Below are 16,241 nucleotides of genomic sequence, written 5' to 3'. Positions count from 1 at the left end.
TATTGGATATGAAAGAACACACAAGTCAGCTCATCGTCGCAAACCACGGCTTCTTTTACGGCACCGTCAAAACTTGCCATATTTCGAAGTGTAGCGGAAGAAATAACATCTCTGGTTTGCGAGAATGAAGTCAGCTGTATGACATGTGAAAAAGATCTAAAGAAAAGACATTCCCGCTAATATCTAGAGAAGTGTTAGAAAAAAAAGGAAAACCGTACCGTCCCTACTACAGGAGTCTATAAAGTCTGGCATTTTAAGAGATACATCTGATTCAGATGAAACGAGTCGGTAAATTTCATTCGTTTGGACAGCTAGGCGAATTATTGCTGCAGTGTAATTCAACAATATATTTCTATATGGACGGAAGCTAAAGTTATGTAAAGTTAAAATCATATTTCAAGTTTACTGTACATTGGTGTGTCAATCCGTGTAAATGTATATGATGCAGTGCAATTGAAAACTCATAAAGAGTACTGTAGTACTATGTGATAAAATTGCGTGTCTGATCTATTTCGACAAAGAATGCATATACATACGTGTACATCAGCATGTATGCCACTAACATTGTATAAGCTCCAGATCCAGCAGTGTTTAAGGCGTTTACGTTTCCATAGTAACAGTCTGGACAGAAATGAAACGCTTGCACAATTCTTCCTCAGTAACGATATTAACGAAACCATATTACCAACCATGTCACCAAGTGTTTCAAACAACTTGAGACAAGAACAGATCAAATCTTACCAAAAGAATATTTCGTTTAAAGTTATATGCAATAATAAACGGCTATCGATAATTAATTGTAACACCATTGTATGTACGTAATCCCTATGAATTCTGAGCGTATGCAAATTGAACTATGCATCACTACAGCAATTTGCCAAAACATGGAATGGGATGGATTTCTGCTCCTTAAAGTTTTCTAATATCATTAAAGACAGTTTCAAACGTAAATTTGCCAGGCAATCATCATTCAGGTAATGTAGCTTTTTAAAAAAACAGAATTGTCTGTGGTTTGTCAGTGATGAATTGCCGTGCTGTTACTTCCCTACCGTTCCCACTCCCCCTATTTCTTGGCAGAAGAATAAGGACGACTCATGCACTATGCTTGGAAATGTATCCTTCTCCCATATTTTAAGTGTCACGTGATATGACACGTGATTTCAGTTTTATTCTTCTTTCCTCTTTGTCTTACATGCATCTTAAAAACATTTGGTAAATTCTGCTTCAAGTTACAAAACCCTTCTTTTACGTATACATACCCTACTTTTAAAAATCAAATTCAGAGTAGGTCCAGATACACTGAACTAGTCACTGAAAGTCCTTTCAAAGATAATAAATATTCCGACGTGTTTTCACTGAAGGGCAGATCTAATCGCGGATACATTTTCCCTGACCCATTCTTCAAATGTCTTTAGTTTTGGATTGAGAGATTTAGTGAGTTGCATGTTGTGACGTTGGTCAACTCTCTGGAAAAACTCAAACATATTTCCATAATCGTCAGCTGCCTCTCTTCCACTTGTCCTACGGAACTCGTCTGTGGTGATCTATTGAACAACAATAATAGAGGTGGGTTTTGAAATTGAGATGTATTATGGCTCTGTATTGTTCATGAGTAGATAGTACTAGGAGTGTTTATATCTAACGAGAGAGGGGGAGAGAGAGAGAGAGAGAGAGAGAGAGAGAGAGAGAGAGAGAGAGAGAGAGAGAGAGAGAGAGAGAGAGAGAGAGAGAGAGAGGGAGAGAGAGAGACAGACAGACAGAGAGACAGAGAGACAGACAGACAGACAGACAGACAGACAGACAGACAGGCAGACAGGGGCATTTGCAGGGAAGGGGGAAGGGAAAGACGATAGGTATGTTGTTGTTGTTGTTGTTGTTGTTGTTGCTGCTGCTGTTGCTGTTGTTGTTGTTGTTGTTGTTGTTGAATACAATATTTTACCCAGTGATAGTAGGAGTAAGGTTAAATACACCTCCGTCATACGACAATTAAAACAATACATTGACACAAAAAATCTAAGGTAAACATAAAAAATAATACACACCTAGCCAGTGTCTACAAATAATGGACATTCAAGGTGTTAAATTGACAAACATACAAAGTCATGTAATATACATCTATCTGACAGACAAGTATACACCTAAACATTTACCTGTGCATCTCTAAATATGTAAGGTTGACAGTTGCGACTCAGAATTGCTGCATATTCTCTTATTGTCATTTTATCCGATGAAATTGCTAATGTCTTCCTCTTATAGGCAGTCAGGTTATTGAAAATAGATTTGACACAGTCACCAAGTTGTTCAACTGACATGCCATCCAAAGGAACTTCTCCCATCGGAATATCTGAAATAATGATAAGTGCATAGTTTTAATATTCAAATATATTAAAAGGCATGATAAAATCCAACAAAGCGAAGTATATGAAATATAAAAAAATATGCAGTATGTATGTATGTATGTATGTATGTATGTATGTATGTATGTATGTATGTATGTATGTATGTATGTATGTATGTATGTATGTATACGAGCGGTACACAAATATTACATTACATTACATTATATCGTGGTTGGCACTTCCAAAGTGTGGTTGGTACACTGACTCACCTAACTGACATTGTTGGAAGTCTACTATCTTCGGTTTAAACCTCGATAGAAAATTTTCGAATGTGAATGGTACGATGACGGAGGTCAAGGGTAATTCAAGTTCATTCATGTAATCTTCTATTCTTCCCTTTCCATCGCAATGTCTGGCTTCAATCCCGATTATTTTCCTGACATGTGGTTTCATGGAAAACACGACATGTTGAGTTCTCAGTACCGAACATACATCGGCAATGTTCTGTCCTTGCTTCACTTCAATTTCTTCAAAGTTTGGTAACGAAAAATTGGTTGTGGTGACGACGAAACAACCATATGCCCCCTGTAGAGCGTTGGCCAAGCTCTCTTTGTTACCATAGTCAGCTTGAATGACCTCGGCACCCTGTGATGCCAGTGCTTGGGCCGCTGGGGAATTCGGATTACGAGTAATAGCTCTGACTTTATACTGTGGGTCCCTCAACAGAGCTCTCGCTACCGAACCCCCTTGGGCTCCTGTTGCTCCAAACACTGCGATGACTTTGGCCATTATAATCTGTTGGAATAGAAACAGAAGGTCGTCATTATCAGGTCTGACTAAATGCATTTACAAAATAACTGAGACATGAATTACATTATATTAAAAGTTGTACAGATGTAGTATGCAATAAATTGTCAGTGGAAATATTTATGAAACATATAGCTAATGTTGATTTTCACATGTGTATGATCACATTCCTCTCTCATACAAACGGACTGTGATATGATATTATGATAAGTAGTGCATAGTTGATAACTTAAAATTGTTTAAGGGTTCGATATGTTCAATATCGCGATATGCGTACAGACCTACAACAAGAAATCAGTGACGTCATCAACACACTCATACAATCAACAGGTAGTTGTTACTGTTGTGATATATAATGGTGTCGATGGATTTACACTATTACAAAATAGCTATATGAATCAAAAGTACATTTCGAAGACAGTCGAAGCATTGCTAAAAAGTAATTATGAATTATCAAATATTAAGAGGGTTTACATTAACACATTTAACTTGTATGAAAACACTTCAATCCCTATACCAGACACAACAAAATGGAAAGAGACGCTTTTGCTACTATACTCGACTTTTACATGTGTTGAAATATTGTTTGCTTCATGGAAGTGCCACGGTGGTGGTACCTTCATGGTTGCTTGAAGCTATGTGTTGTTCCGGCCACATATGGGGGGGGGGGGGACGACACCCAAACTTAAATTGAATAAACTGGGTGTTCAAAATTATACAATAATTTATAATTACAACTAAAGCATCAGTGCAGATTCCTAGAGGCACATAATAGTGGCGTTTTTAACTTCCATCAACACATGATTTGGGGGTTGTAATATTAGTTAAAAACCGTCTACAGCAATGTAGAAACCGAAGACATTGCTATATAGTCAGTCTTGACTAATAGCCCTTACAGTCAGAGTGGAGAGAGCAGTTCGTATTTGTTTCTATTGCTTGGTTTCTCTTTAACTGCCAACTCGGCGTGATGTGTAATAAACAAGCAAAAGCTCAAGGGTCAACCGAAACAAGAAGACATGTTTCAAATGTAAATCACGCTATTGAATGACTGTGTACAAGTGCTATTGAGTTACAGCGCATTCATTATGGCCGGGGTTGCGTAGCAGCAGCGAAGGCGACAACAATGGAGGCCCGTATTCATAAGTAATGGCATGGTGTTCGAACAGGTGAAGCTTACTCGAAACCTTAAATAGCATTATAAATTTGAAGATTAGCTTATTTTTGTCAAGTACTGTCATTGCGATATAACCTCATAGACAAGATATTTTACTGTGATTACTATTTTGTGAGAATTCTGACTTGAGGTGCTTTCTGGGACCCAGACATATTGCAAATACTCTGTATGGACACAAGACGTCAAATAATTTGCTAAGCATATCAACCAAGTTTAGACTTGGGGAGAGAAATCTAAAATGAAATACAGGCCCAAGAACTGTTGATTTGAATATTACAACGCACAGTCACGAGTCATCTCAGTCCGCAATTTTAGACCATAACTTGGTATACATATCCAAGCGTGCATTTGACAGTCAAGCAAATAACGTTTGTGCATAGCAAATAAAGGCATGATTATTGGTTTTTTAATGAGATTATAACTAATTATCAGCTCTGTTCGCAATTTCTAGTTCTTCGTGGATACACGTGCGACGAAATATATGAAATTCAGCAGTTTGGCACACTCACCTTTCGTCTAGAGATAGCTTTCAGACCAAATAAGATAGTCTCACCTCAGAGAGCTATATCCGTCTTGTTCTTGTTACAATCTAACTATATGACGCTATCTTGTGCGCACGCGTCGATCAATACCTGACACAAATTAAGTTCGATTCATTAAACATTAATACATATAGTCTGTGCTGGAGGCATGGCAGCGGGTGTTGGTATACAGGGGTACATGTATGTCACACTGGGAGGCTGTACAACGAACAATGTGTACATCGAATTTGATTGAACTTTGTGCATGGGTCTGCATAGTTGTTGTGTGATACGAGATTTCATGTCAGCGACGGGATCATTTGCATTCAGATCAACAAGTAATAATTGACAAAAGCCGTGTAGTTGTTGCTGCACTAAACATATAATACAATAGTATGGGCGGATGACATACTTTGTATCGCTGATCACTGTAGAAATTGTGGTATGTTGGTGAGTTTGTACAAAAAGCCATAGAAATAAATATACTGCTTACAAACAAATGAATCTGTGGATGATGAACTTGACTATGAACGAGTTTATTATAATAGTACATAATGACACATCGAAAAACTAAGATGTGCTCACAGGTTGAAAAAAAAACATAACCACGAATATGAGAACCAGGAATTAAATAATTGACCTTACACCGATATAACAATCATGCTTGCAAAATATATCTGCATTCGCTCTATTTAACATCATGAAAAAAAACTCTCTCATTGAAGTAAATGTAAGCTTACGTAGAATGAGTCCACTCTGTAATGTTTTTCTTCATGATTCTGAATATTACCAGTAATGTTTGTGAAAACGCTGCATACAAAAATAATCAACATACACACTTGTCATTCAAACCCAAAATTGTATAGGGCTTAACGTAAATGATTTTGCATTGATAGCTTTCTTTGATAGTTTACAAATCAGATCCAATTAATTCACTTATGATATGTGTTTTATTGTCATATATATATATATATATATATATATATATATATATATATATATATATATATATATATATATATATATATATATATATATATATATATATAGAGTTGTCTGACGATCGCACTATGCGTGAAACTCCGAGTTACAACCAAGAAAGAGTTCCAGTACTACCAAAACTATTACGCTCTGCCACTGCGGTATAGAACACTGTCTATATATATATATATATATATATATATATATATATATATATATATATATATATATATATATATATATATTGATTTTGCGTGTAATGAAAAAATTTCAAAAACAGTATTCTGTAGATGACTCCTAATACGAGATTGATGCGTTAACATAGAACTTAAATTAATTCATTAAGAGTACGATTTGCGACGTCATTGCGCCATTCCTCGCAGAAGTAGTTCGTCTTTGCCATTAGTTATTTATCGCCAATATGGCTCTTAATGTGACGTTCAAGTTCAGTGACATATGAATTAAATGTTTACCCTACCCGTACCATGAGCAAACCAATTATTCTGGTCAGTTTGCTATTTCATTCGCAGGTGCTAAAATTCTGGAATGATAATGTAAACTTAGAGTGGTATCGACTTTTTCTTTGTTGTATAGACTTCCTTATAGCAAACCGACGTGTGTGTACATTTTGTTTGAAGTTCTGTATGTACTTCAGTCCCATCGACGACTGAACCCTATTATTACTATTGTTATTCAACAAATAAAACATGATATAATTTAAACGTTCGGTTCATTTCTCTTCTTTCTATGTATCCACAGTGGAAGGTGCAACCTTATCATCTTGGCTCGATTTAAATGTTTTTTTTTTATCTTTAAACAAATGTCCCAGGTGTACTTAATCGATATCCCTTTTCTTTTGTTATTTACCATACTGTGTTCTTTTGTTATGTTTCATAAATATTCATTTCGATTTCCTAATATGTACAATTCATTATCATGTCACCTGGACTCATCTGTTAACTTCTCTTCACCCAATCACACCCATCTTCAATTACAAAAATCCAAAAATCGCGGCAGGCAAGTTACGGCAGAAGTTCAGACGTTTGTGGCCAGTACGACAACAGAAGTGTAACTTTTGTGTGTATACTTTCAGAAGTAAGGTACGGTCAACTACAAGTTCTGAAACTTATCGTTCTTGGTGCAACCACCGTGACCAATGGCGTAGTCGGCAGAATTGGAAATTCGTGGTCAAGGTAAACTTGATAACCACATCCAAATGGATAAAGAACTAAGGCGAGGATTGGTTTGAAACTTGAGCTGCGCCATACCAAACAGGAGGCCTAGTCTTTTCTATCAGTGGAAAATAGTAGGAAAGGTAAATTCACAGAAACTTACTGCTCTCTGACTGAATGTGGAATGACGGTTGGAATGGTCGTACGAATCAAAGGACTGAAAGAAAGTCTGGCTAGAGTGTGCATGTGTTGTTACAGTAACCGTGACTGCATGAATAGACAAAACTGAACTTTGCAAAGATAAAGGCGGTGGAACGTAACTGTTAGTCAGCAGTGCCTCAGGGATTGGCGTGTCTGTGTCCTTTCTGAAATGTATTACAGGAAGTTGGTGAGGAATTGTAGATGTTCCTTTTGTTTTGTTTTGTGATTTACCGTTCTATGTTTCTTTGTTTCATAAATATTCATTTCGATTTCACATTTCATTATCATGTCACCTGGACTCATCTGTTAACTTCTCTTCGTCCAATCACACCCATCTTCAATTTCTAACATCAAATCACATCACGTCCTTCCTCCTCAGTATATCTTTCAATACATGATCCTCCCCTTATAAGTATGCGCGACACGCTAGTTAAGACAGAAGTGCAGACGTGGCCAATATGACTACACAAGTGTAACTTTTGTATGTGTACTTTTGGTGTTCAACTTGAAAATGACCCAATTCAAAATAGGACATTAAAATGTGACCCTCTCTCCTTTCCTATTTCAACTAGCTGTAATTTTACAACTGTATTATCAGACCTTATTACTTTTATATATTTTGATTTGACGTTCAAGTTCGGAAATATACGGATCTTCAACTTCTATACTATTCAAAAATTCAATCAATTTCAAGAAATAATCAATGTTCGTAAGACCATGTGGACCAACAGATGTGGCAATCAATTCTGCCGTTTTAGTAATATCTTCATCTAAGATGTAATAATCATCCGGAACCACCGCGTCTTCTGATCTTTTCAATGCCCAGTACGCCGCAACGTCGAAGGGACCGTCTTTCCTATCACGTGGGTAGAATTCCATAGTAACCAGGTCAGTAGTACCCTCTCTCAGTGCAAGGTGCTGTAAAATTGTTTGGTCATCTTCATCGTTTACCCTGTACGCTACACCCCATGTAATTGCCTGTGAATATATGAATAATCTACCACAATTTAACTGTCAGAATCTGTTTGCAGCCAATCACCTTCAATGTCATTTATAATGAAACCAGAAATATACTATGCTCTATCGATTTCTAGACGCCGTTTTTGGCGGGAAGGCTTACATTTGGAAGAACATGTAAGTACTATTCGTTTTACTATTATATACAATTACTCTTATGTCGATTCTAGGCTGTTTTGTACAATCAATAAAATACGGTGTTTGCATCGTGATTTAATCAAGCATGATTTGTAGAGCTGAGGGTGGGGATGGGCTGAGTTGGGCGGGGGTGGGGGTGGAGTAGATTCCGATAGTGATTGAATTCAAAGCAAAATACTCAATGCGTTACACGGCTAACGTGTTAGACTGTCAGGGTTCCTTGAGTTTTCAGATAGTGTTTAAATTCACAAACCTCTGGTTCTTCTACGAGTCCTGCACTTCTTCCAGGCTGCAAATTAAAACAGGAACACTGAAATCAATTTCGAATTCGATGTTGTAAGAACCAATCAAACAAATTTACAGTTGCCATGACCATATGGTTGCTCAATCTGATTAAAATCTGATGTTAGATAGGCTGGTTTTCCTGTATTTACCTTTATTCCATCGTTATTGCGTCTTTTACGTTAGTTTTATTTTTTCCTGGGCGAACGCCTTTCCAACAAGCTAGGCATCTGAGCAACGATTTTAGAGTGACAACTTTCTGGGGACAGCCACTCTAGACTACTAATTTGTATTTTCTATTTTCTAATACTGTATCTGTACCTTGACCGTCTTACACTTACAAACTTTCCATTCAAACAAATCAATTAGTCCCATAGCCATCTCAGTATATACCCCCGGTACCCAAGACGCTCCTATTTTAGATCAGAACAAAGCCAATTCATCCAAGCCCACTGCATGCATCAACCACCAAGCATTTATTTTCCCATCAGCATCGTCTTCTATTTGTGTTGAATGCCACATTTTACATAATCTACTTTTTGGTGGTGTTTTGTTGTAACGGCCTTTCTTCAGTTTCAAGCTTGTGGTCTCTTAGTCAAAATTTACTGATTATTACTCTTAGTTAGTTCAGGATTGTTTAATTTTATTAGAGAAGGTTCAAGCTTAAAATCTGATGTAATGAGTTTGTATATCTGATAATATATCAGATTTGTATAACTAGATATAAGTGCACTATATATTCCTATGGTAATACACACAATTCCACTTTGTATAGGTACTACTTATAATACAGCACGTATCGAGGTAGTCAATTATCACAATGGAGTACGAAGACGGAAGCTGTCATGATGTTGCGTACCCTACTTTTATTTTGGAGCTATTCAATGGTTGTTCTTGCATAGTGATTTAGAGTAATTGTGATTTCATGTCAAAGAAATTTGAATAACAATACTGATTACGAGCTCAGTTCACCTCCTACCAATCCATATTATATACATGTACTGTAAAAACGTTGTCCAGCCATTTGACCATCGTCGTAAACCACAGCCTCTTTTACGGCACCGTCCAAGACGCACCGCCAAGAGGTTATTTCGCAGTGTCGCGGAAGAAATAAAAACTCTGGTTTGCGAGAATGCGATTTGACACTATTATCATACAGTTCGTGTATTCCAAAATGTCATGCTCGCGCGCCCAGACCTTGGAGTAATTGTACTGACCCAGATGAGGACCCAGACCTTCGTCGTGATTACACATTTCAAAATATATTCGTCCCACAACGTGGTCATATCCTTATATCGTCATTTCTAGAGTGTACGTCATGCATGCATTATAACATCTACAGTACTGCAGTCTGACTGAAAGAAGTGTCTTTCACCTTGCAGTTTGACAGGCTAGTAGTATTTAGCGTTACCTTCTCAGGAGTGCCCCTCATGACATCACTTCTTATGCAGAACTTCCGTGTAAAGCCTTTAACAAATCCAATGCTTTTCTCTTCGTATTCGAAACCAGGGTTCCATATAAGAGATCCGTACCCGTAAATCCACATTATACTATTTATAGCTATTGATACAGTTGATCAAGTCCAAATATAGCAAAGGATGGGTGGGAGGGTGACCTTGTTGATGACAGTCACCAGAATTAGCGCCCCCTATAGTGTTGGTATGAAGTGACGCAAGTTATACATAGCTTGAACCATGCTTGAACCCCACATAGCCCATCTTGCACAAATATAAACCATAACAAAGCACACATCTTTATAAAGCCTGATGGCATTGTTTTTAGTTTTGATCAGTAATTTGCATAATTAATGATTTTCGGTAATTAGGCTATATCTTAAAGATGCAAACAAATTTCATTTAAATTTGGCAATATATCACCCATGACAAGGCACACGTATCCTGTAAAGGCTAGGTCTGTTGGCATAGATAGTAAAAAAATGCATGTCATTTAAATCTTGTTGATGTAACTTACAACGTTAGTGGTTAATTTGCATAATTAATGATTTTGCAATTAATTAGGCAATATGTTAACTATTTAAGTTGGTAAAGAAATGCATGTGTCATTTAAATCTTGTTGATGTAACTTGTAACATTAGTGGTTAATTTGCATAATTAATGATTTTGCAAATAAGCTTAAAATTTCATAAAGTTTTATACAATTGATTTTCCATTTAAGTGGTAAATCATATTCTAATAGCTATAGCTCAGATATTTTGCATTCCAACAATGTGTGTAGGCCAAAGTTCTATGGGTTTGACCTTACGAAAAGCATTCAGTTGAACTCTGGTTTTAAATGACAATATACGATAGGAAAGTACATATACATGTACATGTAGTATAAGTAAATGAATCAAGCCGTATTCCTACATCAGATTTTAACCAAATTATATGGAATTAGAAGTGCACATCCAAATTACTCATTAACAGTTATATCAACAAACTTCAAAGCACAGGTGTGCATTATTAGGGTTGATATATGTACCAAATTACATGACATTTGAAGCTTGCATTCTTAAGATATAGTCTAATTACCGAAAATTATTCACTATGCAGAGTAGTTATTAAAGCTGAAAGCTACATCAACAAACTTTATATGACCTACCGGGTATGTGGTTTATCATGGTAAACGTATGCACTAAATTATATTCAAATTGAACAATGCGTTCCTAAGATGTAACCTAATTGATAAATGCATTAAAATTTTATATACAAATGACTAATTAATGTTAATTGGATGTTTACCAAAACCTAATCAGTTCTTGGTATTACCATATGGAAAATGTGTAGCAAGTTTCATTAGAATTGATGCAGTATTTCTTGAGATATCATGTTCACAAGACAGACACAAAGACTGACACAGACAGACAGACAGAAGCATGACATAACCTCCCTTACGGGAGGTAAGAATGATTTAATAGTTCTGGATGTGACTGCATTCTTCTACATCTGACCCTAAACTGAGTTTAGCATCGGTTACAAACTATATATTTATTTGGACTCATTTGTTAGGGTTAGGAGTGGGATGGGAGAAGGAAGGAATAAAAGAGGGCAAGAAACAAGGAAATATGGTATACATGTTTATGTCAAATCTATTTTTCTGTCGCATGTCACTACATGTATATGTATGTCAATAATGTACATGCAGGGAAACCTAATGAATTTGTGAAACACAGAACATACTAGACTGACAGATCAGCTGTTGTGGGTGTGGTCTATTAGGGCAGGCTGATAATCCAGACCGATGATGTCATTACAGTCCAAGATGTTCAAAACAAACATGAATACTTTCCACATGAGTCAAATAATATAACAGATAGATAATAACTGTTCTTACCAGAGCTGGGTTGTTTATTTCATAAATTTAATACATGTCAAATTTCATAACTTCAATGAACATCTCCATTGTCTGAATAATAAACTGATACAGTTCTAGTGTTACAGAGAAAAGACAAAGTAGCCTCGATTCAGTGACTGTTTTCACTTTTACATTCTTGCATAAACTAATCGAAAAATACAATATATAAAGAGAAGCTAGCTGCTTGCAGATACAAAATAATAGCATCATTAAGATAATTATCAATATCAATATCAATCAACTGCCTGTTAGAACCCTATTCTAAATCCAATCATTGGTCTCAAACTGTGCATTCTCGCTATAAGTGTAAAGTGGGCCCTTTAAAGTTTATATGATTTGATGATGTGACATTCAAGTTCTGACATATGAGGATCATCAACATTTATACTTTTTAAGAATTTGGATAATTGTACGAAATAGTCGATGTTCTTTAGACCTTTTGGACCAACAGATGTGACAATCAACTCTGCAGTTGTAGTGATATCTTCATCAACACAGTATCTATCACTTGATACTACATCTTCGGTCCTTTTCAGCACCCAGAAAGCTTTCACATCAAAGGGACTGCGCTTCCCATCACGTGGATGGAATGTTATGGTAAACAGATCAGTAACCGCTTCTCTTGGTCCAAGTGTCTCTAGAATTTCTTTGGCATCTCCATCTTTTATTCTGTAGGCAACTCCCCAAGTTATTCCCTAAAAACACATGAATAGCATAACTGGACTTTGGGACATTGAAGTATAATAATAATAATAATTATAATAATAATAATAATATAAATGTTGTTTTATATAGCACTTTCCCACCCTGTGCTCAAAGCATTTTACAGTTATTACCCCTGGCATGGACCTATAGTGGCACAATGGTCCATTACTTCCTCAACTCCATGGGGAACGCACAATCCATTGCAGCTTCTACAAGCGCATAGGATTAAAGCATTCATATTGCGACTTCAATCCTACCAGGTCCCCAATTATACAGCTGGGTTGACAGGCACACTCCTGGTTCAAATCTTGCCCAAGGACATTTGCCATTCAAAAACAAATGGCAGGGATGGGGGTTGAACCTGCAGCCTGCAGATTGCATTCACTGTATATATATATATATATATATATATATATATATATATATATATATATATATATATATATATATATATATATATATATATATATATATATATATATATATATATATATATATATATATATATATATATATATATATATATATATATATATATATATATATATATATATATATCACAAGTTCATTGAAAGTGAACAAAGGCAAAGCTAACTTTATCTAATCTGCATTTGTAATGTTCAGAGAAGAATGAAAAGTTCACAACCTCTGCATTGTGCGACCTCTCACAAAAGTATGCAGTGCAAATCTGGCTTAGAAGAGGACTGCTCTACAGTGGGAGGGAAGTAATCAAAGCTTATGACCTTTTGATACAATGGCCACACAATGGTAATGCTGACATAACAAGCTGATAACATTGTTTATGTCCCATAATTCCTGGCCCCAAAGTATAGATACAGAAGGCCTCATCTAATCCTGATTTGCCAATTTTTTATAACTCATTCTAGGGAGTTGGCACAATGTCCAGTTAGGGAAAATGACTCTGGTTACATAACTCTGTATTGGACTATGAAATATAATCTGTCTACTGTTTGGCAATAATGTCTCCAAAAGGATTGGATCCAATACTTTATTGTTTAAATAGATTAGGATATGCCATGAACAACTTGTATTAATTTTCTAAAGCAATAACTTCACAAACCTCTGGTTCTTCTACGAGTGCTGCAACTCTTCCAGGCTGCAAAATCAAAGAAATGTTTGTTTGTTTGAGATCGAAGAAGCAAAATGATAATCAGAAGAATAAATATTGGTAATTTCTTCTTGACAAGCTGGTTTTTGTTCTTTGTTAATTCAATAAGTTTCAGTCAACTGTTTATAATGGGGACATTATACATATGAAGAACATAGGGACAATGTCTTGAATGTACTTGCAAGACCACATGTGACTAGGAACATAGCCTGATTTCCAGGATAGGGACAATGTCTTGTATGTACATGTAGGACCACATGTGACTAGGAACATAGCCTGACTTCCAGGATAGGGACAATGTCTTGAATGTACATGTGGGACCACGTGACTAGGAACATAGCCTGACTTCCAGGATAGGGACAGTGTCTTGAATGTACATGCAAGACCACATGTGACTAGGAACAGTCTGACTTCAAGGATTGGGACAATGTCTTGAATGTACATGTGGGACCACGTGACTAGGAACATAGCCTGACTTCCAGGATAGGGACAGTGTCTTGAATGTACATGCAAGACCACATGTGACTAGGAACAGTCTGACTTCAAGGATAGGGACAATGTCTTGAATGTACATGCAAGACCACATGTAACTAGGAACATATAGTCTGACTTCAAGGATAGGGACAGTGTCTTGAATGTACATGCAAGACCACATGTGACTAGGAACATATAGTCTGACATCCAGAACTGACTGTCTATACAATACCTTATAATATGACTAAGGTATACATCCTATACTTTAAAATGCAGTTCTCTGAACCTTTGTTAGATGTTAGATATACAATTGTTCTTTTTATTGTAACAACAGAGATATTCAAACCAGGGTAACTTTGTTGCTCTTGGCTATAATCTTTGGCCGTGAGCATGAGGGTTCACTAGAATTCATGTGACATAGTCATAAAGTTCTACGCCCAACACTGGTCATTAATTTACATGATGTTTTTATCAATTTTTGCAAACTGCCAAAGTGCCAATTCCATCAGTTTATAGCGGCTACTACTAGTAGTATATAAACTGATGGAATCGGCGCTTTCAGACCTCAAAAAGTCACGACTTTCAAAAAGTTATGTTTTGAGTGTATTGTATATAGGGAAGTGTGCGCGATTCCATCAGTTTATATACTACTCTTAGTTTGAAGGGATGTGTGTTGTTTCTCTCAGAATTGTAGACTTTGTTTGAAATAGTGCAGAGTACATTTTACAAGAATGTTATCTTCTTACTATATGGTAACAAGTACAATCCAGGCAGGTCATAAAATGAGTCAACGTAAAATGTGACCCTCCACTCTGGACGGGTTTCTAAAATATGACCATGGCCTGAGGTTTCTAAAACATGACCCCCCCCCCCCCGTAATTACTGAAGGCTCCCTAATCGTCGAATAACATGACCCTGTCCGAAAGCGACAGTGTGGGTGTATTGACCCTCAGACTACTATAGGTCTGAGACTAAACATAGTTCAGTTGTACTAAAAACCCAACTCAAGAGCCTGCCGTTAGTTGTCTGAGGCACAGGGGCGTGTAATATTTCATAGATTGTTGTTTTCTTATTGCTTAGAATGCCGTTTTATTAAGAAAATATCGTACGAATCTTGCTGCTACAAATGTATCAATCTCTATCCCTTTACATGTAGGAATATATATTAATCAAAAGGTTGTTATATTTAGTCTGTAGACCTGGAAAACAACAATCTATGAAATATTACACGCCCCTGTGGTCTGAGGCTACTATACGGGCTATGTCAAGATTGCTTTGTCATCATAACGATGTCCCATTGTGTTACCTTCTCAGGAGTGCCTCTATTAACAGTACTTATAACGCAGAACTTCCGTGCATATCCTTTGACGTAGCCGATGCTCTTCTCTTCATATTCGAAACCAGGATTCCATATGAGAGACCCGTATCCGTAAATCCACATCGGTTTAATGTCAATATGTATATATGTAACCCTAAAGGAGCTTGTCTTCCAACTTTGGAACTGATGTCGGCGTTCTATAAATAGCTAAATAGCTAACTCATTATGCACATGCGCACATGCGTCATTATTTGTACACACGGTTCATTATGCATATGGCAAACAGATGAGGTCACCGTACCGGTCTTCCCTATATAACCGGCGAAGGCCCTTCGTGGTCATTTTGCTAAACAATAGGGAAGTGGTAACAACCTAGCGACAGCTCCTGCTAAACTGCAGTTTTGCGTGTGTTCCGACCATTGACACATACCGTACTGCGACCAAGTCATTATGAATATATGACGTATGTAATTACCGCATTCGTTTTCAATAAGAATGGAAATCTGAGGTACATTTCTCGACATTACTTTCGGTCAGACGTCAGATCCCGCAGAAAAGCTACGTCGACTTTGCCGTTGATAACGCCACGGAGCTGTCAATCAACATGTAGTACACACACACGAACTAAT

The 16,241-nt window shown here is 36.7% G+C and overlaps 3 protein-coding genes across 3 annotated transcripts; all 3 read right to left on the bottom strand.

Annotated features, from left to right (window-relative positions):
- Positions 1-859: 859 nt before the first annotated feature.
- Positions 860-4,883, bottom strand: LOC144441398 (nmrA-like family domain-containing protein 1). Its single transcript, XM_078130965.1, has 4 exons — positions 4,830-4,883; positions 2,609-3,134; positions 2,151-2,344; positions 860-1,544 (listed from the first exon to the last, which is right to left on the bottom strand). The coding sequence occupies exons 2-4, from the start codon at positions 3,126-3,128 to the stop codon at positions 1,353-1,355; spliced, it is 906 nt and encodes a 301-aa protein (XP_077987091.1). The 5' UTR covers positions 3,129-3,134; positions 4,830-4,883; the 3' UTR covers positions 860-1,352.
- Positions 4,884-7,789: 2,906 nt separating this feature from the next.
- Positions 7,790-10,185, bottom strand: LOC144441223 (putative glutathione-specific gamma-glutamylcyclotransferase 2). Its single transcript, XM_078130780.1, has 3 exons — positions 10,044-10,185; positions 8,604-8,639; positions 7,790-8,173 (listed from the first exon to the last, which is right to left on the bottom strand). The coding sequence occupies exons 1-3, from the start codon at positions 10,176-10,178 to the stop codon at positions 7,790-7,792; spliced, it is 555 nt and encodes a 184-aa protein (XP_077986906.1). The 5' UTR covers positions 10,179-10,185.
- A 1,821-nt stretch (positions 10,186-12,006) lies between these two features.
- LOC144441410 (putative glutathione-specific gamma-glutamylcyclotransferase 2) lies at positions 12,007-15,805 on the bottom strand. Its single transcript, XM_078130980.1, has 3 exons — positions 15,601-15,805; positions 13,773-13,808; positions 12,007-12,681 (listed from the first exon to the last, which is right to left on the bottom strand). The coding sequence occupies exons 1-3, from the start codon at positions 15,733-15,735 to the stop codon at positions 12,307-12,309; spliced, it is 546 nt and encodes a 181-aa protein (XP_077987106.1). The 5' UTR covers positions 15,736-15,805; the 3' UTR covers positions 12,007-12,306.
- Between the last annotated feature and the right edge of the window lie 436 nt (positions 15,806-16,241).

Source organism: Glandiceps talaboti, chromosome 10 (genome assembly GCF_964340395.1).
Source record: "Glandiceps talaboti chromosome 10, keGlaTala1.1, whole genome shotgun sequence".
Classification (NCBI taxonomy): domain Eukaryota; kingdom Metazoa; phylum Hemichordata; class Enteropneusta; family Spengelidae; genus Glandiceps; species Glandiceps talaboti.
This window is presented reverse-complemented; position numbering and strand designations above follow the sequence as displayed.